The sequence below is a fragment of the Eptatretus burgeri genome, chromosome 1 (assembly GCF_056783735.1).
Source record: "Eptatretus burgeri isolate ZD-2024b chromosome 1, Ebu_testis_v1, whole genome shotgun sequence".
Taxonomy (NCBI): domain Eukaryota; kingdom Metazoa; phylum Chordata; class Myxini; order Myxiniformes; family Myxinidae; genus Eptatretus; species Eptatretus burgeri.
In genome coordinates, this window is record NC_140961.1 from 144708056 (window position 1) to 144728811 (window position 20756).

Consider the following 20756-nt stretch of genomic DNA (forward strand, 5'->3'; position numbering starts at 1 on the left):
CATGTGTATTAATAGAAATGTGTTGAGAAGTTTGGAAAATGAACATGCAAATCTATTGACTTTTGTTCAATATGTTCCTCTAGATCTGGATAAGTGTCTTGGTAATCTTCGGTTTTATAATGAATCCATGAATGTATCTGAACCGTCATCACACAATGAGCTTTCCATTTTGCTCATCTCCAATCATCGTCGTCCACGTCCGATTCATCTGATCCATACAAAAATTATCAGTGCGACATTTCCACATCCTCGTCGTCATCTGATTCGATGACGGATTCCTTTTCACTGAGGATCTGGCTGATATGGCGTGGCATTTGATCACCATCAAACCAATCGATTGTGGAGCTTCCATCAACCAGGATCCATCCGTGTTGGCACGGCTGGCCAAATAAGCTCGATGGATCTTTACGTGCAGCTTTCTTCCACAGATAGGAACGGGGGGGGGGGGGGGGAGCAGATAATGTATAAGCACAACACCTGATCAAGGCCTGAAGGCCAAATATTTGGTTTTAATATATTTAAAAATTTTTTTTTTTGTCCAATCATAGCTCTCGACCTTTCTCTGGATAAAACAAGAGGCCATGCAACGTTTGGTTGCACATGTTCCTGCAGGATGTGAATGCATAAAAGTACAAGCATACAAACAAATGATCAAACATTCTTCTTTATATATTACGTTTACATTTTTGGATTTCTTGTGTAACAGAGATTCATGATGTGTTGTGAAATCTCTTGATTTGCTTCACTGATTTGTGTCTGCAGTTGGAAACCGACTTGGTCCATTTTGTTTGTGTTGGGTATAAGCTACCAGCTACCTTGGGAGTTCTTGTCAACTACAATGGAGGTAGATATTTGTCACAATCATTTCATCAGATGCACACTGCACTGATATTGTTTTCATCTTCATGTCAGTCTTTCTATACTAATAAATGTGTATGTGTATGTGTATCTGTCTTCTCCATATTCCAAAACCATGAAACCAAGCAGCCCCAAATTTAGCATGCATATGAAGGGAACTCCAAGAGTGCATGAGTTAATATTTGGTACTTGAGTAAATGTGAACACCCCTTTTGAAGATAATTTATGGCCTCATGTAATTATATTGTCCTTTATCAAGGCTTCATTTATTGGTCAGTCTCTTTATCAGCGAGCTCTCCCTCGCTGGGGTCTTAATTAGCCATTTTTGGGGGGCCTGCTCATTGAATGCCTTGACTTGGAACAGGCCACAACAGTTTCCTAATGATAAAGCGCTGAATTTTTTTTTGTTCATTATCCTCACTCACGTCATTGAATGTCTCATTTTCATACCTGCAAATCTCGAGATACAATGTTATGCTTATGAATGCCCGGAGATGCCAGTGTCCATTGCTTTATTTCATTTCTGTACATGTAATAAGCTCGAGAATTTTTTAACCTGAGCCAAAGTTCAAAATTTTAATTGTGGAATTGAACTTAGCAGCAGTTCTGTCTGTTCAAGATGCACAAAGGAACAGTTTTTATGCATTGTTCGACATTCCCAGTGCCCCTTCCCTCTGCCTTGCCTTCCCTCTCATCCCTCTGCCTTGCCTTCCCTCCTATCCCTCTACCTTCCCTTTCCTCCCACCCCTCTGCCTTCCCTTCCCTCCCATCCCTCTGCCTTGCCTTCCCTCCCCTCCTTCTGCCTTGTCTTCCCTCCCTCCTCTGCCTTCCCTTCCCTCCTTCTGCCTTGCCTTTCCTCCCCTCCCCCTCTGCCTTGCCTTCCCTCCCCCTCTGCCTTGCCTTCCCTACACTCCCCTCCCCTGCCTTCCCTCCCTCTGGCTTCCCTCCCCTCCCACTGCCTTCCCTTCCCTCCCCTCTCTCTGCCTGCATTCCCTCCCCTCCCTCTGCCTTCCCTCCCTCTGCCTTCCCTCCCTCTGCCTTCCCTCCCTCTGCCTTCCCTCCCCTCCCACTGCCTTCCCTTCCCTCTCTCTGCCTTGCATTCCCTCCCCTCCCTCTGCCTTGCCTTCGCTCCCTCTGGCTTCCCTCCCCTCCCTCTGCCTTGCCTTCCTTCCCATCCCTCTGCCTTGCCTTCCCTCCCATCCTTCTGCCTTGCCTTCCCTTCCCTCCCCTCTCTCTGCCTTGCATTCCCTCCCCTCCCTCTGCCTTGCCTTCTCTCCCATCCCTCTGCCTTGCTTTCCCTCCCCTCCCTCTGCCTTGCCTTCCCTCCCCTCCCTCTGCCTTGCCTTCCCTCCCCTCCCTCTGCCTTGCCTTCCTGCCCATCCTTCTGCCTTGCCTTCCCTCCCATCTCTCTGCCTTGCCTTTCCTCCAATCCCTCTGCCTTGCCTTTCCTCCAATCCCTCTGCCTTGCCTTTCCTCCCCTCCCTCTGCCTTGCTTTCCACTCCCCTCCTTGCTGTCCCCTCCCACTCACTCCTCTGTCCCCCCCCCCTTCCCACTATTTTACTATTCCTCTCAGTGAAGCGACAGGTGGTATTTGCTTGTCTCAAATAAATGCAGAATATCAGCCTGAGATGCATAACAAAACATAACTTCCATCTACCTTTGGTGACGGATGTAACCGGAGAGTTAATAGACCATGATAACCAACGCAGTGTTTAAGTATCTAAAGTACTGTACATATTTATATAATAATGATTTTAACGATCATTAAAAAAAAATCTGGAAGTTTAGTTCTGTTGAAGTCGTCCAAAAGCATTCCCGAATACCACTGTTATACACCACCCCATTAAACCTTTATTTAAACTGAAGTATTGTAAAACTGGAGGTTATTGGAAGTATCATGACAGGCAATTTGTGTTGTACATTATTCAAGTATAAAATTCAACCAAAATAAAATAAAATTGTAAAATTCTTCTCAATAAGTTAATTCCGGAATTTACCGCCACGTTCTGCAGCGTCTGTTACATCACTCTATCCAACACGTTACATTAATTATAATTTGTGCTTGTTGGTTGTGTCCTTTATGATGCCTTTAAAACAGCTTGGTTTCCTGTTTGCCTGCCGAGTAGGAATCAAACAAAATTGAAAATCATACGAGAGTAAAAATATGATCTCATCCTTTCTGTGAATGTGCACTCAGGATGAATTTAAAGCCGACATACATTAAAACCAATGACTTGTCTTCCTGTTCATGTCCGATTTGTATTCATAAGTTGTTGTATAAGTTGTTCCTCTGTCATAAACTGATAAGATGGACAGGTGGACAGATATGAACCAATTTCTAAACTCCACTTTTCGCTTCACATTTGCGTGGTAACCATTCCTTGAACCCCAGGATAATTAAGGAAGTACATGGAATTTTCACACAGAGGAGACCATTTAGATATTCTGTTGCGGTTCTCGGAACTGCATGCATCCAACAGATAGTGGTCCCAAGACAGTTATTCCATTGATATACATGTAGATAATCCCTTTCCTTTTGTCTAGCGGGACAACAGTGTGTTGCGGTTGAGGAAATTCGCAAACCACCATTCAGGTCCCGTAGGTGAGATATCTCTGTAAGTACATGAGCAGTTAGCCCCAAACCCGTTGTTCAGAGGGAATAAATGTGATTCATTCGGGCTGCGACCCTTTGAGATAGTCGTTTTTCTGTTCTATCTTTATTTTGAACCAACCACGTCTCAACCGCCATCACACAACAACCACCAACCACAACGCTGCTTCACAACAACAACAACGCCAACAGCCACGATCTTTACCTTCACAACTAGCTCCCGCAAACATCGCATCACCGCCATTCCAAACGGCACCATGGCCATAAACCACCACCATAAACCCTCCACCACCTTCACCTCTCCTTCTGCGGCCATTCCCGCACCACCTGTGAACACCGAGCGTCGGGCTGTACTGGGCTCGTACAAGGTGCGCGCCGAACCGCGAGTGCAAAGTGCGGCCTTTCCGAGGAGAATTCAGATCAGGAATGATACACGCCCACTTCTGATCCGTCCAATCAGCAAGCGCGGGGCGGTTTGGCCCCGCCTCCAGGCGCGTCGGAGGAGAATAGAGATATGCAAATTCTAGGATCACGGGAGATTCACGCCCCCTTTTCCTCCGTCCAATGGGCGAGCGTGGCTCCACCCCCAAGCTCGTTCTGATCCAGAAATTTGCATATGGGTTCTCCTGCCGGCCTATAAAGCGCCGAGCGCAGGGCGAATTTGGGCAGTCTTCGGGGTTCGGAGTCTGTCGGGGAGCAGCAGAGAGAGGAAGCCTGGAGCGCGGAGCGTGGTCGAGTCGGTTTGAGCGCAGAGTCGGCCTTGGAGGAGCGGGGAGTGAGTCGGGAGGCGAGGGCGTACAGGTGGTTTGCGGCAGTCGGCTGAGGAGAATGGGGGAAGAGACCGAATAGCTCGGGTCCGAGGCAAGGAAGACGGTGGTCGGCGACGAGCTCGCAGTGGAATCGCTCGTCGCGGGACCCAAGCAAGCCAGCTGTCCTCTTTCCCCAGAGCATCAACAATTCCTCCCCCCCTTTTCCCCCCTGCGCTGAGATAGTGCGAAAAGGGGGCCCCGTTCCCACCCCACTCCAAGCAGTGCCAACGAAACCTGCGAAGGAGCACGAAGTCGGGGCACCGCCGCGCCGCCACATTTGCGGCTCATCACAAAGACACGGGTATGATCCACCCGGTCTCACGGACCTGACCGCTCTTTCAGGTCCTGCGCAAATATTGGCCCACAGGCCCCGTCTGCCCCCTTGTCTTTGAGGGTGGCCCTTTTCTTTTGCTTTTGAGTAAATGTGTTGTTGGCGCCGTCTGTAAAGTAAAACTGTTTAAGAGTTGCCGTGTGCACACGTAGTCGGTTGTAGATCTGCATTGTTGTGTTTCTTTTGTTGCAATTGCTGTAGTTGCATTCTGTTTAATTGTATATGTGTGCTTTCCGTGTGCCGCGGAATAAATGTGCATTATGTTGAACTGTTTTCCCGTTTCGCTTCGTCTTTTCTTGAATTGAATCTCCATCTTGCTTCACATAAAGGGTTGGTAGTGGGCTTAATACGCCCGATAATTAATCGGAACCGTCGAGGCCGACGATAACACCGTTCGGTTATCCCGATAGTACGGAACGGGTCGCTTAAGTGGCCCGTGTCCGGAGTCGACCTGCGGCGAGGTGCGATCGCCCGGTCTACCCTCCACGTGGGTACTTAGGTAGGTCGAATTTGGCGAACAACCCTATCCCACGTGGGGGGCCGATTGGCACGATCGTGGTGAGGCCGAAAGGCCCACCCGTGACTTGCTCCCGGCGTTAGTCCGAGAGGATCACGCCGGAATTGTCCGTCCGGTGGGCGACGTGCCGCGATTCGAGTTGCGTGGCCGTTCGCACGCCGGCGGGCGCGAATTCGCAACAAGTGCATTGCGATGATCTCATGGCTAGGTTTGCTTCCATCATTTTTTCTTCATTTCATTTTTATTCTTCTTTTCTGATTATTCCTGAGGTAAATCTGAGCCACGTACGCCTTCGCTGTGAGATGGGCTCTCACGGAGGACAGCGCGTGCGGCGCCGCTGTGATGAAACGATGACGCACGGGCATTAACAGCGCAGAGCCCTCGTTCCCAAGCGAGCCCCAAACCCAACATGTGCAGCGAGTCGTACAGTGAACTTGGCAGTCCGGGATTATTGACTCCAGCTTCCGATGATTTGGGGAAGATTGCCTGTTGTATTAAAAAGGCATACAAATTAATATCTCTTAAGAGGCTGCACGAATGGTGTTTTTCACAACACAGGAAACACAGCCAGCATGACGCCCACACTGCACGAAACGCGTACGGAGGCCGATAAAGGCAACTCCACACCATGTTGGGCGGGATGAGAGAGAGTGAAGTAAAAGTGGCGCCTTCTTTTTCAACCAAATATTTGACACATATTGGTGTTTGCCCTGCGCACATGCAAGTAGAGTCGTGTGAACGTGAGCGCTGGCCACGTGTGTAATGGCCGAACCACGCACACCGTATGGAATGTGCTCGAAGGCAGACACGTACGCCGCTCGCGAAACATGCATGGATTTATCCATAACAATGTACCTTTCCTCCTTCACTGGCAGCAGCGGATTCCCCACGGATGGTGAACGTCTTCTCGTCTCTACGGTCAGCGAAGCTCCGATCAAGCCAGGGAATGTTGTACAGTGTGGACCACGTTGGCACACGCCGAGCGGGCGCGTTGATTGGCACTGGTCGGACGCCCGAGCGGGCATGTGGGACCCTCGGCCGGTCCCCAGGGCATGACCCGGGGTTTTTTGCGGGACGATTCGTGCGCCAATGTTGGTGTGGGCGATTTGTGTCATGTCGTGGGGTCAGAGCAAAATATGTTCGCTGTCTGAGATGACCTTGCCGGAAACGAAGTGGTGTGGTTTCCGGCCAAGGTTTGCGGGTTATGTGAGGGGTCAGGGCCAATCGGAGCGCCCGATTCAGGTGATGATGCTTCGCTTCGCGGTGGCCTTCCGCCCCATGCTGCAAGTCCTATAAAGGTCGGAGCAGTCCCTCCCTCTTTCTCTTTCGCTCTCTCGCTCTGGCCTCACCCTTGCCTCGCTCTGATCGACATCACCATCACCCGCCTCCTGCTGTCTGCACTCCGCCCCTCTCGCGTCGCCCTCATCTCTCTGCACAACCCCCCTCCTGCTGCCTGGATTCCACCTCTCTCGCCTCACCCTCGTCTCTCTGCACGACCCCCCTCCTGCTGCCTGGATTCCACCTCTCTCGCCTCACCCTCGTCTCTCTGCACGACCCCCCTCCTGCTGCCTGGACTCCGCATCTCTCGCCTCACCCTCGTCTCTCGGCACGACCCACCTCCTGCTGCCTGGACTCTGCCTCTCTCTCACCTCGCCCTCGTCTCTCGGCATAACCCGCCTCCTACTGCCTGGACTCCGCCTCTCTCTCACCTCGCCCTCGTCTCTCTGCACAACCCGCCTCCTGCTGCCTGGACACTGCCTCTATCTCACGCCTCACCCTCGCCTCTCTGTACGACCCGCCTCCTGCTGCCTGGAATCCGCCTCCTCGTTTCCGCCCACACGACATTGACCTCACCCGCCTTCCTGGTCCCACCTACCACTCCATCCACGGAGCATCCCCCCCCCCCGACACGTATTGGTGGCACGTCATGCAATCAAGAACAAAGGTACCGAGATCGTAGCCTCAACTCCTCTCCCTTCTTGTTGCAATACTCCCTCTTCATCGGGTTTTGTGTGTGTGTGTGTCCTGGCGCCTGTCTGCTTAAGTAAGATTGCAGAAGATTGTTATTGTTATCATTATTATTGGTTCGCGGGCACCAACAGTGACCACTATTTTCATTGTGTCTGTGTGTCTGTGTCTGTCTGGTGGCTGCTCTTAGAGCACCCTTATTCTGGACATTTCCATCTGTCTGTCTGTCCGCGAAACTTTGGTCAAGCCTCGGGGCGAAACCACTCAACTGATTCCAATGAAATTTGGTAGGTAGGACCAATATTTCTGGGAATCGTGTGCTTTCAAATATGGGACCCCGGGCCCAAGCAACGGTATAGCAACGGGCCTTTAAAGTGGTCAAAAAATCGAAAATTTTTTTTTTTAAAAAAAATCGAAAAATCGAAGTTTAGAGTTCTGTGTGCAATCTATCTCGCTCCCTTCCTGCCAATTTGCAGCCCCAACAAAAAATATTTGTCAGAAGAGATAGGTTTTGGGCGAGTACATGTCGAACATTTCAGAATTAATATATGTGTATATATATATATATATATATATATATATATATATATATATATATATATATATATATATATATATATATATGTATGTATGTTGTATATGTATATAGATATATATATATATATATATATGTATGTATGTTGTATATGTATATAGATATGTATATATATATATATATATATATATATATATATATATGTATATGTAAATACATATATATATATATATATATATATATATATATGTATGTAAATATATATATATATATATATATATATATTTATATATATATATATATATATATATATATATATATATATATATATATATATATATATATATATATATATATATATATATATACAGTCAAAGCTTGTTACTATGCCACCCGTCGGGACCGAGCAAAAGTGGCATAGCAACGAGAGTGGCATAGTAACGAGATTTTGTAAAAACGGCCTTATTTTCTCAAGTTACCCATCTGCAGTTAATCTTTAGACAAAATTTATTCCAGCAAGTAAAAGGCACGACTGTTGTATAAGCTAAGCGAACGGAGAACATACACACACTAACAGAGTTCACACACTAACATATGGCATGGCGAGAAATTCACGACACACAAAGCTTTCAAGAATCGTCGGCTGGTGCATCTTCTTTCGGCGGATCTCGTGCATCTCGTTGTCTAGCCGATCGCACGCTTGCATCACACCGCGCTTCCCGCTTCTCTGCTGCATGAACTTCCGGACGGTGATACAAGCGCGCTGGGCTTCCTCGAACGGAACGATTTCCTCCTCGACAGTTACCTCGTCATTTTCGCTTTCCACCGGCTCCTCACTGCACAGAATCTCCTCCGCAATCTCCTCCAGCGTGAAATACCCACCAGTCGCGAGGCGCTCGTCGGCTTCGAGAAAGTCAGACAGCTCGATCTCCTCGTTCTCGTGCATCTTTTCCTCGGCAGGCAGAGCTTCCCAGATGTCGGGCAGCTCCGCATCCTGTGGCTCAGTTTGGATCTCCTCTTCGATGAACTTGGCCTTCGTGAAACAGTTCCTGATCGTCGACTTGCCGACCTGCTCCCAAGCACGCCGGGCGACGTGTAGAGCGTCAAGCAACTTGAACTTGAACTCCTTTCCCTCGTCTATGGCCTCAAGCTGGCGGCATAGCAGGAGCTTCTTGTAGTGGCGCTTGGGGTTCCCTATGATTCCCTGATCCATTGGTTGTGAATTGGCTGTCGTGTTGGGTGGGAAGAAGACCAGTTGGATGTTGTTCAGCTCGAGCTCGGGAGGGTGTCCAGAGAAGTTATCGAGACAGACCAGCACTCTGCGTCCCTGCTGGCTGAGTCGTCCATCCCACGCACGCAACATCTCCTCGAAAAGCTCCGCCGTCATCCACGCCTTCGAGTTCGCCTTGTACTTGACCAGGATCTCTTTGTTCTTGAAGGCACGGGGTTTCTTGGAATTGCCAATCACCAGAAGAGGGAACTTCTCGCTGCCGCTCATGTTTGCCCCAACCAGAAGAGTGATCCTTTGCTTGCTTTTCTTTCCTCCAGTACACCGCTCTCCCCTCAAAGCCATGGTCTTGTTCGGAAGCAGCTGCCAGAAGAGTCCAGTCTCGTCCAGGTTGAAGACGTCGACTGCGGAGAACTGTCCGAGTAAGGGCCGGAGAACCTGTTGTTGCCACTCAAGAAGGGATTGCGAATCCACCGCTCCAGCTTCGCCCTGCACTGTCTTGAACGTGACGCCGTGGCGCTTCTTGAAATTGCCCAACCAACCGTCGCTCGCCATGAAGTCTGGGATGTGCATCAGCTCGGCCAGTTTTATCGCCTTCTCCTTGATCAGATCGCCGCTGACAGGCACATTCTGTCCTCTTGATTGCTTCAGCCACATGAGCACTCCCTCATCAAGCTTCGGGTCGTGAGCCTGCGTCAACTTCATGCGCTTCGATGGAAATCCAGCTTTGATTGCAGCCTCGATTGCATCCTTCTTGCTGAGAATTCCCTTCACGGTGGTTCTCTTAACTTCGACGCCCCATTTATTGCTAATCTCCCTGGCCAACTTGGACTGATTCGGCTCCTTCTTCGCGGCATCGATGATCTCCTTCTTCTCCTTCAGCGTAAAGTCGGTTCGCTTGCATTTCTGAGCTGACATTATGGGCTGAATTTGAAAAAAAATGATATCACTGTTGTACGTGTGCCTGCGTGTCTGTGTGTGTGCTCGCGCTTTTTTGTGTCTCATTGTGCGTGTTGTGATTGGCTTGTTGTGGCTGGCATCGGGGAGAAGAATCGCGTGTTTTGACACAGTCTGACTATGCGCGTACGTATTGAGTTATGTTGTGCGCAGCTGGACTGTAGTTCGTCGCTTCGCCTTTGGACGTGAGTGTGATAATCGAGCACTGCGCAATACAGACTTTTTCACGACTCGTGCCTTTTAACAGTCACACAGTAGTGGCATGGTAGCGAGAGTAGGGGGTGGCATAGTAAATTTATTTTGTATTGAATTTTGTCGGGACCGAGCAAAAGTGGTATAATAGCGAGAGTGGCATAGAAGCGAGGTGGCATAGTAACGAGCTTTGACTGTATATATATGTATGTAAATATATATATATATATATATATATATATGTATATGTATATGTATATGTATATGTATATGTATATGTATATGTATATATATATATATATATATATATATATATATGTATATGTATATGTATATGTATATGTATATGTATATGTATATGTATATGTATATATATATATATATATATATATATATATATATATATATATGTACATACATATATATATACGTACATACATATATATATATATACAAGCCTGGTGTTGGCGCAGTGGTTAGGGCAGTGGCTTGGGATCCAAAAGGTCCTGAGTTCAAGCCCTGTTGGTCCACTGAATTAATACACCAGGGGGTTGACTCAGCCTGTCATCCTTTCGAGGTCGGTGAAATGAGTACCAGTATACTGGGCCGGTGTATACCCCGGGTAAAATAGGTATACCATATCCCTGTGTCGTAAGAGGCGACCAGGGTTGCGTCAGGAAGGGCATCTGGCGTAAAACATGTGCCAAATCACTATGCGGATCATACGGATGATCCGCTGTGGCGACCCTTATCGGGAGCAGCCGAAAGAAGAAGAAGAAGATATATATACACCAAGTCGAAAACACCAAGGGGTTGACTCAGCCTGCCATTCTTCCAAGGTCGGCGAAATGAGTACCAGTTGTACTGGGCCCGGTGTATGCCCCGGTTAGAATAGGTGTACCATATCCCAGTGTGTCGTAAGAGGTGACTAGGGTTGCGTCAGGAAGGGCATCCGGCGTAAAAACCTATGCCAAATCATGATGTGGACAACAAAACGAATTTCCATACCGGATCGGTCGAGGCCCGGGTTACCAACGACCGCCACCGGTTCCGGTGGTCAGCAGGGTACCAGTGGAAATTGTGCTACTGCTGGGCGTAGGAAGAGAAGGAGACGGGGAAGGCGAGTCCGGAGGCAGTGGGAGAGGGGGAAGGGTAGAAATGTGCAGGTGAGAGTTGGAACTCTGAATGTTGGGACGATGACTGGCAAAGGGCGAGAGTTGGCTGATATGATGGAGAGAAGAAAGGTGGACATACTGTGTGTACAAGAGACCAAGTGGATGGGGAGTAAGGCTAGGAGCATTGTAGGTGGTTTCAAACTGTTCTACCATGGTGTGGATGGGAGGAGAAATGGTGTTGGGGTAATCCTGAAGGAAGATTATGTCAAGAGGGTATTGGAGGTGAGGAGAGTGTCTGACCGAGTGATGAGTGTGAAGTTGGAAATTGAAGGGGTGATGATGAATGTCATCAGTGCATATGCCCCACATATGGGGTGTGAGATGGAGTATAAAGAAGATTTCTGGAGTGAGTTAGATGAAGTGATGGAGAGTGTATCCAAGGATGAAAGAGTGGTGATTGGAGCAGATTTCAATGGGCATGTTGGGGAAGGGAATAAAGAGGATGAGGAGGTGATGGGTAGGTACGGTCTCAACAAGAGAAATGTGGAAGGGCAAATGGTGGTAGAGTTTGCAAAAAGAATGGAAATGGCAGTGGTAAATACGTATTTCAAGAAGAAGGAGGAACACAGGGTGACATACAAGAGTGGAGGAAAGTGCACACAGGTGGATTACATCTTAAGCAGGAGATGCAACCTGAAAGAGATTAGTGACTGTAAGGTGGTGGCAGGGGAGAGTGTAGCTCGACAGCATCGATTGGTGGTCTGTAGGATGACTTTAGAGGTGAGGTTGAGGAAGAGAGTGAGGGCTGAACCAAGGACCAGATGGTGGAAGCGAAGGAGGAAGACTGTTGCATGAAATTTAGAGAGGAGGTGAGACAGGCGTTGGATGGTGGTAAAGATGGGTGGGATGATTGGGCAACGACAGCAGAAGTTGTGAGGGAGATAGCTAGGAAGGTACTTGGTGTGACATCTGGACAGAGAAAGGAAGATAAGGAGATTAGGTGGTGGAATGAGGAAGTACAGGAAAGTTTAAGGAAGAAGGGGTTGGTGAAAAAGAAGTGGGATAGTCAGAGAGATGAAGAAAGTTGGCAGGAGTACAAGAAGTGGTGGCAAAAGGCAAAAAGAGAGGTGGCAAAGGCCAAGGAAAAGGCATATGACGAGCTGTATGAGAAGTTGGATTCAAAATAAGGGGAAAAAGAATCTATACCGATTGGCAAGACAGAGGGACCGAGCTGGGAAGGATGTGCTGCAAGTTAGGTGATAAAGGACGCAAATGGGAATGTGCTGACGAGCGAGGAGAGTGTGTTGAGAAGGTGGATGGAGTACTTTGAGGAGCTGATGAATGAAGAAAATGTAAGAGAGAGAAGGTTGGAAGAGGTGGAGATAGTGAATCTGGAAGTGGGGTGGATCAGTTAGGATGAAGTGAGGACTGCTATGAAGAAGATGAAAAGTGGAAAGGCACTTGGCCCAGATGGTATACCAGTGGAGGCATGGAAGTGCTTCGAGTGATGGCATTGGGGTTGTTAACCAGATTGTTTAATAAAGTCTTGGAAAGTGAGTGGATGCCCGAGGAGTGGAGATTAAGTGTACTGGTTCCGATTTTCAAGAATAAGGGTGATGTGCAGAGCTGTGGAAATTACAGAGGGATAAAGTTGTTAAGCCACACCATGAAGTTGTGGGAAAGAGTAGTGGAAGCTAGGTTGAGAGGAGAGGTGACGATCTGTGAGCAGCAATATGGGTTTATGCCAGGAAAGAGCACCACTGATGTGATGTTTGCTTTGAGAATGTTAATGGAGAAGTATAGGGAAGGCCAGAAGGAGTTACATTGTGTCTTTGTGGATTTAGAGAAAGCTTATGATAGGGTGCCAAGAGAGGAGTTGTGGCATTGTATGAGGAAGTCGGGAGTGGTGGAGAAGTATGTGAGGATCGTACAGGATATGTACGAGGACAGTGTGACAGCGGTGAGGTGTGCGGAAGGAATGACGGACCGGTTTAAGGTAAAAGTGGGATTGCACCAAGGATCGACTCTGAGCCCTTTCCTGTTTGCAATGGTGATGGACAGGTTGACGGACGAGATCAGACTGGAGTCCCCATGGACTTTGATGTTCGCGGATGACATCATGATCTGCAGGGAGAGTAGGGAGCAGTCTGAGGCGAGCCTCGAGAGGTGGAGGTACGCACTGGAGAGAAGGGGAATGATAGTCAGTCGGAGTAAGACGGAGTACATGTGCGTAAATGAGAGGGAGGGTGGTGGTATGGTGCGGTTGCAAGGAGTTGAGATGGGGAAGGTGGATGGGTTTAAATACTTGGGATCAACTGTCCAAAGTAACGGAGAGTGTGGGAGAGAAGTGAAAAAGAGAGTGCAGGCAGGATGGAGTGGGTGGAGAAGAGTTGCAGGAGTGATTTGTGACAGAAGGGTAGCTGCAAGAGTGAAGGGGAAAGTATATAAGACGGTAGTGAGACCAGCTATGTTGTATGGTTTGGAGGCGGTGGCACTAACAAAAAGACAAGAAGTGGAGCTGGAGGTGGCAGAGTTAATGATGCTGCGATTCTCGTTGGGAGTGACGAGGATGGATAGGATAAGAAATGAGTATATTAGAGGGACAGTGCAGGTCGGACGGTTTGGAGACAAACTGAGAGAGGCGAGATTGAGATGGTTTGGACATGTGCTCAGGAGGGAAGCGGAGTATATCGGGAGAAGGATGTTGAAGATGGAGCCGCCAGGCAGGAGGAGAAGAGGAAGGCCAAAGAAGAGCTTCATGGATACGGTGAGGGCAGACATGCGGGTGGTTGGAGTGTCAATGGAAGATGTGGAGGATAGAGCGAAATGGAGACGGTTGATCCGCTGTGGCGACCCCTAACGGGAGCGAGCCGAAAGAAGAAGATGTCGAACATTTCAGAAACGGTTACTTGCGAATATCTCTAAGAGAAAGAGTCTGATTTTGATGAAACTTGGGTGAAATGTGTACAATGTGGCGAGCATGTACACAAAATGAATGGTTGCTTTGCACACCTCCGTTGCTTAGCAACAGCTAAAATAATTTATCGTACATCATACACTTATTGTGGACTGTACAAAAAAAATCAATACCTCCGAGGGACCTGTTTTTTTGTGCCCAAGGAGAATGTCTTACATCATCATATAAAAAAATAAAATCTTTAGCGAATAGATAAATGGAATTACCAGGGCTGCCATTTGTTGGAGTCTCTTTGGAAACATGTCTGAAATTTCACAAGGCGGGTTTCTGGGCGCAAACTAAGAGGGCTGTGATAATCATATTTATTGTGCTAAATTGATTGATAGCATGTACATGAATATCGGCGAGTCACGTCGGCCAGCTTTCCACCTCGAGCGAGCAGCCATGTCGCCTACCGGCTTGTCTGTCTGTGACTCTCTCCAGAGCATAGCTCCGTGACGTTTGATGCAATCTTGATGAAACTTGGATGCAAGCTAGATATCATGGTCTCATTGTGTCTTTTTGTATGAGGGGCATCCCACGCCCCTTCTGGGCGGAGCCACGCCCACTTGAACTTTTTATTTATTTAGTTTTCTCGATTTTTTTTTCTCGCAATTTCATATTGGAGAAGTTGTGCATAATGTCCATACGTACAACATATAAAAAATCCGATTTGATTTGGTCAATTTTGACGGAAGAGATAGGTTTTTATGGGTAGGGCTTCCTCAAAATCTTCCACTAACTCAATTGTACCTGTCGTGGCATTGTTCAATAATTCCCGTGAACCATCGTCGCCTCCCGGCTTGTTGTTATTATTTTTGCGTTAAGTCTGCTCTGTGTCCGCTTTTATAAGTTGCTTGTGTATTTGCTGCACCACACCTCTCCCCCCAATCTCTGCATAACACACCCCAAAAAATATTAATTGTGCCACATACCTTTATTCACCCATTGTAATAAATCATTATTAAGGCCCAGTCACACCTTGACGTTTTAGCCAGCAATGGCAACGTATCAAAATGTATGTAAAACGCTGGCTTACGCTGAACTTTTGATGTTTTTTTTAAAGATTCGTACGTATTCATAACGAGTTGGTCGTATGCATAACGTATTAGTAACGGACACAGAACGTTTCGTTGTCTTAAACTTATGCAAAGCGCGCTGCACGTATCGCCATCGATCACGTGGCGTAGCCTATTAAAAGGCTGCCACACAATGATTCAAATCATAACTGCTGGAGAAATGGAAGTGTCAACATCGCAGTCACACCTTGGCGATATTGCCAGCGCATGCCGACCTCTGAAAAATGCATCTAAAACGCTGGCGCACTTCGAATACAGTATGGGTAAGTTTGGTATACGTGAATAGAATGCTAAAGCATGCTATCATATGTCATCGTGAGTGGAGTACGTCTTGAAATTTTAAATGTGTTAAAAATTTTACGGCTTACTTGCCGTATGCCTCACATGTTCCGCATCTTCTTCTTCTTCTTTCGGCTGCTCCCGTTAGGGGTCGCCACAGCGGATCATCCGTATGATCCACATAGTGATTTGGCACATGTTTTACGCCGGATGCCCTTCCTGACGCAACCCTGGTCGCCTCTTACGACACAGGGATATGGTACACCTATTTTAACCGGGGTATACACCGGCCCAGTACACTGGTACTCATTTTGCCGACCTCGGAAGGATGACAGGCTGAGTCAACCCCCTGGTGTATTAATTCAGTGGCCCAACGGGGCTTGAACTCAGGACCTTTTGGATCCCAAGCCGCTGCCCTAACCACTGCGCCAACACCAGGCTACCTCACATGTTCCGCATGTGATGGGAATAAGTTGTACACACAATATGCGATCGTTGGCACACGTCGACAAAAGTTACTTGTAAGTTACTCATAACTCAAAACATGTCGAGGTAATGGTTCGCGTCACTGTTCCAGACTCCCTGGTTTTTTTTTTTCTTCGGTTTGACGGTGATGTTGACACTTCGATTTCTAGTGCGGTTATAATATAATATAATATAATTAATAGGCTGCCGCTCAACGATTTAAATCATAACCGCATAAGAAATCGAAGTGTCAACATCACCGTCATATCGAAAAAAACCCCAAAAAAACCAGGGAGTCTGGAACACTGACGCTAACCATTACCTTGACGTGTTTCGACTTATGAGTAACTTACAAGTAACGTGTGTGGACGTGTGTCAATGATCGCATAACGTGCCTACAACACGTTACTCATAGGTTGGAAATAAGTTTCGGGAACGCTAAACATTACCTCGACGTGTTTCGACTTATGAGTAACTTACAAGTAACGTGTGTCGACGTGTGTCAACGATCGCATAACGTGCCTACAACTTATGGCCAGTGTTGCGCAACTTGTGAGTCATACGTTGGCATAAGTCGTAAAATTTCAAGCATGCTAAAATTTGAGGACAACCGCAAAGTACAACGATGAAAGCCAGCGTACTACGACGTATGGCAGTGTTTTTCAGCGTGCTCTCAATGTTTCCAAAACGTACCCATAAAGTATTTAACGTGTGCCAGCGTTTTAGACAAATTTTTCAAAAATCGGCATAAGCTGGCTTAAACGTTAAGGTGTGACTGGGCCTTTAGGAATGTTCCCTGCTCGTTTTTGTCTTTTCTTCCATTGATCCGGGACTTTATGCTATTCCTTTTACAACTTAGCTGGGACTATTAGGAACAGCTTAGCCGGGACTTTATTCCTAACGATCCGTTCCTTTTACCCGCTACATCCTTGGCAGTGTCGCTCGGCTGCATCCGATCCGGTTCAGAGAAGGCATACCCCAGTAATTAAATCACGTGATTAATTAGGTAACAAGTGGTCTAAAGCTCTAAATGGTCAAGGGTCCAAGCTGTCTAACTGGCCTAAATGGTGTAAGGGGTCTAAAGGGATTTAATGGGTGTAAAGGTCAAAGTTCTATGTGTATAAAGGGTATGAAAGGTCTCAAGGTTGAAGGGATCGAAAGTTGTCTAAAGTGTTGAAATGTTCTTTCAGGAAAAAGGGGTCTTAATGGGTCTTAAAAGGTCTAATGGATTTTAGGCGTCTTTTGGGTCCTCAGAATCTTTTGGATCTTCTGGCTCGCCAGGGTCTTTTGAGTCTTTGGCATATTTAGTGGTCTTTGGAGTTTTGGGGTTCTTAAAGGGGTCTCTGTAGTATAAAGAGTCGAAAGATGCATTCCAATCGTATGTAACATGTGTGAAGTCATGGTGCATGAACCAATTTCAGCCTTTGGCAAACACTTTGGTGATACTTCCTTTGGCCCCAAAATAGTTCACATTGGTTTCAAAACCAAAAAAACCTTGCTGCCTGGACTATTCCTGCAACCATAGGTTGACATTTATCATTCTACTTATGAATTATCTTCCCTTTCCTGTTATCAGAAGACAACCAGAAAACGTTACCTCACAATACTTTGCTTTCAGTCATCTACCTAATGTCCTTTTACCAATTTTCTTGAGAGTCATACAAGGTGTGATAAGCAGGTCCATGTGATAAGCAAGTCCAGCAGAAAAATTCAATAACTGATATTGACGAAATTTGTTTTTAAAGTTAGTTGTATTTTCCATCTGATACTTTAATGCTTTTCTTTCATAACTTGAAAAGGAACAATGATTAACAAAATTAAATAAACAAGCTGATTATTCTCCTTCTCTGTTGTACAAATCCATTCAATGAATGGTCAATCATGGGAAATGAAGAATGTGCATTTCTCTCTGATATCATCTGTTCCATATCATGACCTTGTAATCTCAACTTCCCTCAAATTAAACTCGATAATTGGATGCGAGTAAACGTAACAATCTAATTTCTCTTTTGCCCATAATGGTTTGCACATTATAGTGGGGGGCAGATAACAGCAATTTTTGAGAGGAATCGTGCAAATGATACAAACATCAAATTTGGCACATTTGTTCTCCAGGCGATTCTAATCAAATCTGCCTGATTGGCCATTTGAAAATCCAAGATGGTGGCCATTTTTCAAAAGATGGCCACCAAGTTAGCCTCCCGAAGTTGACTTTTTGCTTAGGAGTATTTGTAGTTGTCCGATTTGCATGATCTAGGTGTGGATTCCTATGTTTTCAAGCCTGCTGGGGTGGATTTTCCTGTTTTTAAAGCCCCCTGACACAAACTTTTTCTGATTTGTACCACTTTAATGATTGTCATATGAAGCTAAGGCCTTTCTGCAACCGGGCCCTGGCTAGTAAATGTTCAAAGTTATGCATACCATGCGAATGTTCCTCCAGCTGCTACTGTCCACATATGAAGCTGCAGAGTGCTGTGCAGGGGAGCCCTGACTGAAAGCACTTGCATCTCCGGTTGCAACCTTTCTTACAGGAATACTTGGTCAGTTCCTGACAGCTGGCTGCAATAGGGGGTAGTGTTGTCCAACATATCTGCCACGTCTCTCCTTTCTGTGTCCATCCCCATTCAGCAGGACTGCTCGTGTCTGGACTGGAGATGGTTGCCTGGCCCCAGATGATCCCAGCTTGATAGGCCCACGCTTTGCATGTTCTCTGAGGGCTGCCTGTGTTGGTGGAATTGAGTTGTACGGCTTCTGCTTGTGGGCAAAGAGATCCAGTCTTGCTCCGTCGACACCAGTGGCTGCGCTTGATCTGTCATACATGAGGACAACGAATCTCTCCAGCCTCTGCAGGTCAAGATCACGAATGAATGTTGGATGCTGGCTGAGATTGGTGAATGTTTCAGAAACATCATCAAAGACGTTCCAAGTCTGCCATGCAGTTTTCTTCCCTTTACCGTGGAAGGCAGACACGATGTCACATCCAGTGAACGCATGGAAGTATGGGATCCCTCTAGCTTTCTCAGGCCCGATTGCAGAAACTACCTCATGGACTGGAATCCACTGCGCCTTGGCTCCTTGGCCAAAGGCAATCCACATGTTCTCAAGACCTAGTTCCTGTAAGGATGGCAGTACAGATATTGCTATGACTAGTACGTCTGTGTCATTAGCCTTAATGATAATGGACCTGCTACCATCCGTCGTTGCATCCCTGGTGTGTACAAATATTCGAGTGTCAGCTTCTTCATGACAACATGGAGACACAGCATCCAGTGACTTCCTTGTGTTGCTAATGGCATCTTCTCCTTTTGTGACAATGACTGTGCTTGTCGTCTGTGCTTCACACATCTTTTCCTCAAGGAAGTGAAACAGCTCAGTCTTGTTGCTGTCATCTCGAAGAAAGCTTCTCCAGTTACTTGGGGTCTTACTGGTTCCTGTAACTCTTCTTCTGATTCTTTGCCCGCTTTTCGACCTTGCCTCGGACTTCAGACTTGACTTGACTTGTACACATCAAACACTACGTCCACCCTCTCGTACCTGGCACCATAGGATTCCACCTTTGGGACTATGTCTTCTTTAGCATAGTCATCAAATATCTTTGAAGTGCATGGAGGTAGGGCATTGATAAGTGCTGAGCCATCGATGATGACTGCATCTCCCCTTGGTTCTCTGTCTGGGATGTTCTCTTGCGCTTCAATAATTTCAGCCAGCTGTGACTTCTGACATGTAAGAAGCTTGCCGCTGTCACTTTGAGATGCAGGGTGTGACCGATTCTCATGCTTGAAGAATTCTTGCAAGTCACACTGCCTGTTCTGGCATGAGATGAACAGTCGTGAGAACAGCTGACAGTCGTCTTTCAGGACTTTCTCCTTAGAACTTCCCCCAGCTTGCTCTTGTTTGAAGAAAGAAACAAAGTTTTTCTTGATTGGATGATAGAAAGGACATTCACCTTCATTCTGTAGCCCCTCCATGAATGAATGGAACTGCTCTTTGCCCGGCTGGTGATGTGTTGCTACCATTTCGGCTAGAGTTGGGTCTGCAATGTTCCTCATGTCTAGTACCAGTAGGTCGGCTGATTCTTCTTGGAATGGGTTGCCCATCTCATGCATTACTGCAGAGAGTGCTTTCACCTTTTCAAAGAAAGATTTCTGGGCACTCAGTGTCTGCTCATGGTGTTTGCTGTTGGTTGTATTTTTCATACCAGACATGGCCTCGTATCCAGCTACTAGACGACTCACTTTGGGTCCAGCGACCATCCACCTACAAAGTGCTGCCGGGTCTTCTGTCAACCCAATTGCTCCTCCATCACCTTTGATGACTGCATTATTTTGCTCGTGGGCTTGGTCGATTGCCAGGGCAGAGAATTCTCTTCTAGACTTGTGGATAATGAAATTCCTTTTGTGAAACTCCCTGGCCACATCTGGATGTTGTTGCTCAAGCGACATCATATCTCGGAGGTGAACTGGGATCCATCGTGCATAGTTGACATTGTTATTCGCAAAGAAGTAAGGCGCCAGTTCTGAAAGTGCTTCATGGTACAGGTTTAAGTCTCCTTCTCTGAATGAGCGGATCAGGGTGAATATGGTGAGCTCCATGTCCAGCACCAGACTCCAGAACTGGAACTGTGGACTCTCTTGCCTCCGTTGTTCACACCAATCTTCAAAGCGGTAGTCATGGTATGCTTCCTTCATCAGTTTGTACAAGCTGCATGCAGTGATCTGGTGTGCTTGTCTTGTCCTGATGACACTGGATGCAGACAGGAAAGACTCTGCTGTACCAGATGAGGCCATCTCTGCTTCCACAATGGAACTGGTCCAGCCACTGTCCTGTAGTAGTGTTCCTATCGATCTCAGTGCAG

General features: G+C 46.9%; 1 protein-coding gene across 1 annotated transcript in view; it reads left to right on the forward strand.

Moving 5' to 3' along the window:
- The window catches only part of LOC147035681 (equilibrative nucleoside transporter 1-like), a 261512-nt gene that overhangs the window by 79516 nt on the left and 161240 nt on the right, over positions 1-20756 (forward strand). The window contains exon 4 of the mRNA XM_085846616.1: positions 763-844. Within this exon, the coding sequence (XP_085702742.1) occupies positions 763-844 (82 nt within the window). The remainder of the gene's footprint in view (positions 1-762; positions 845-20756) is intronic.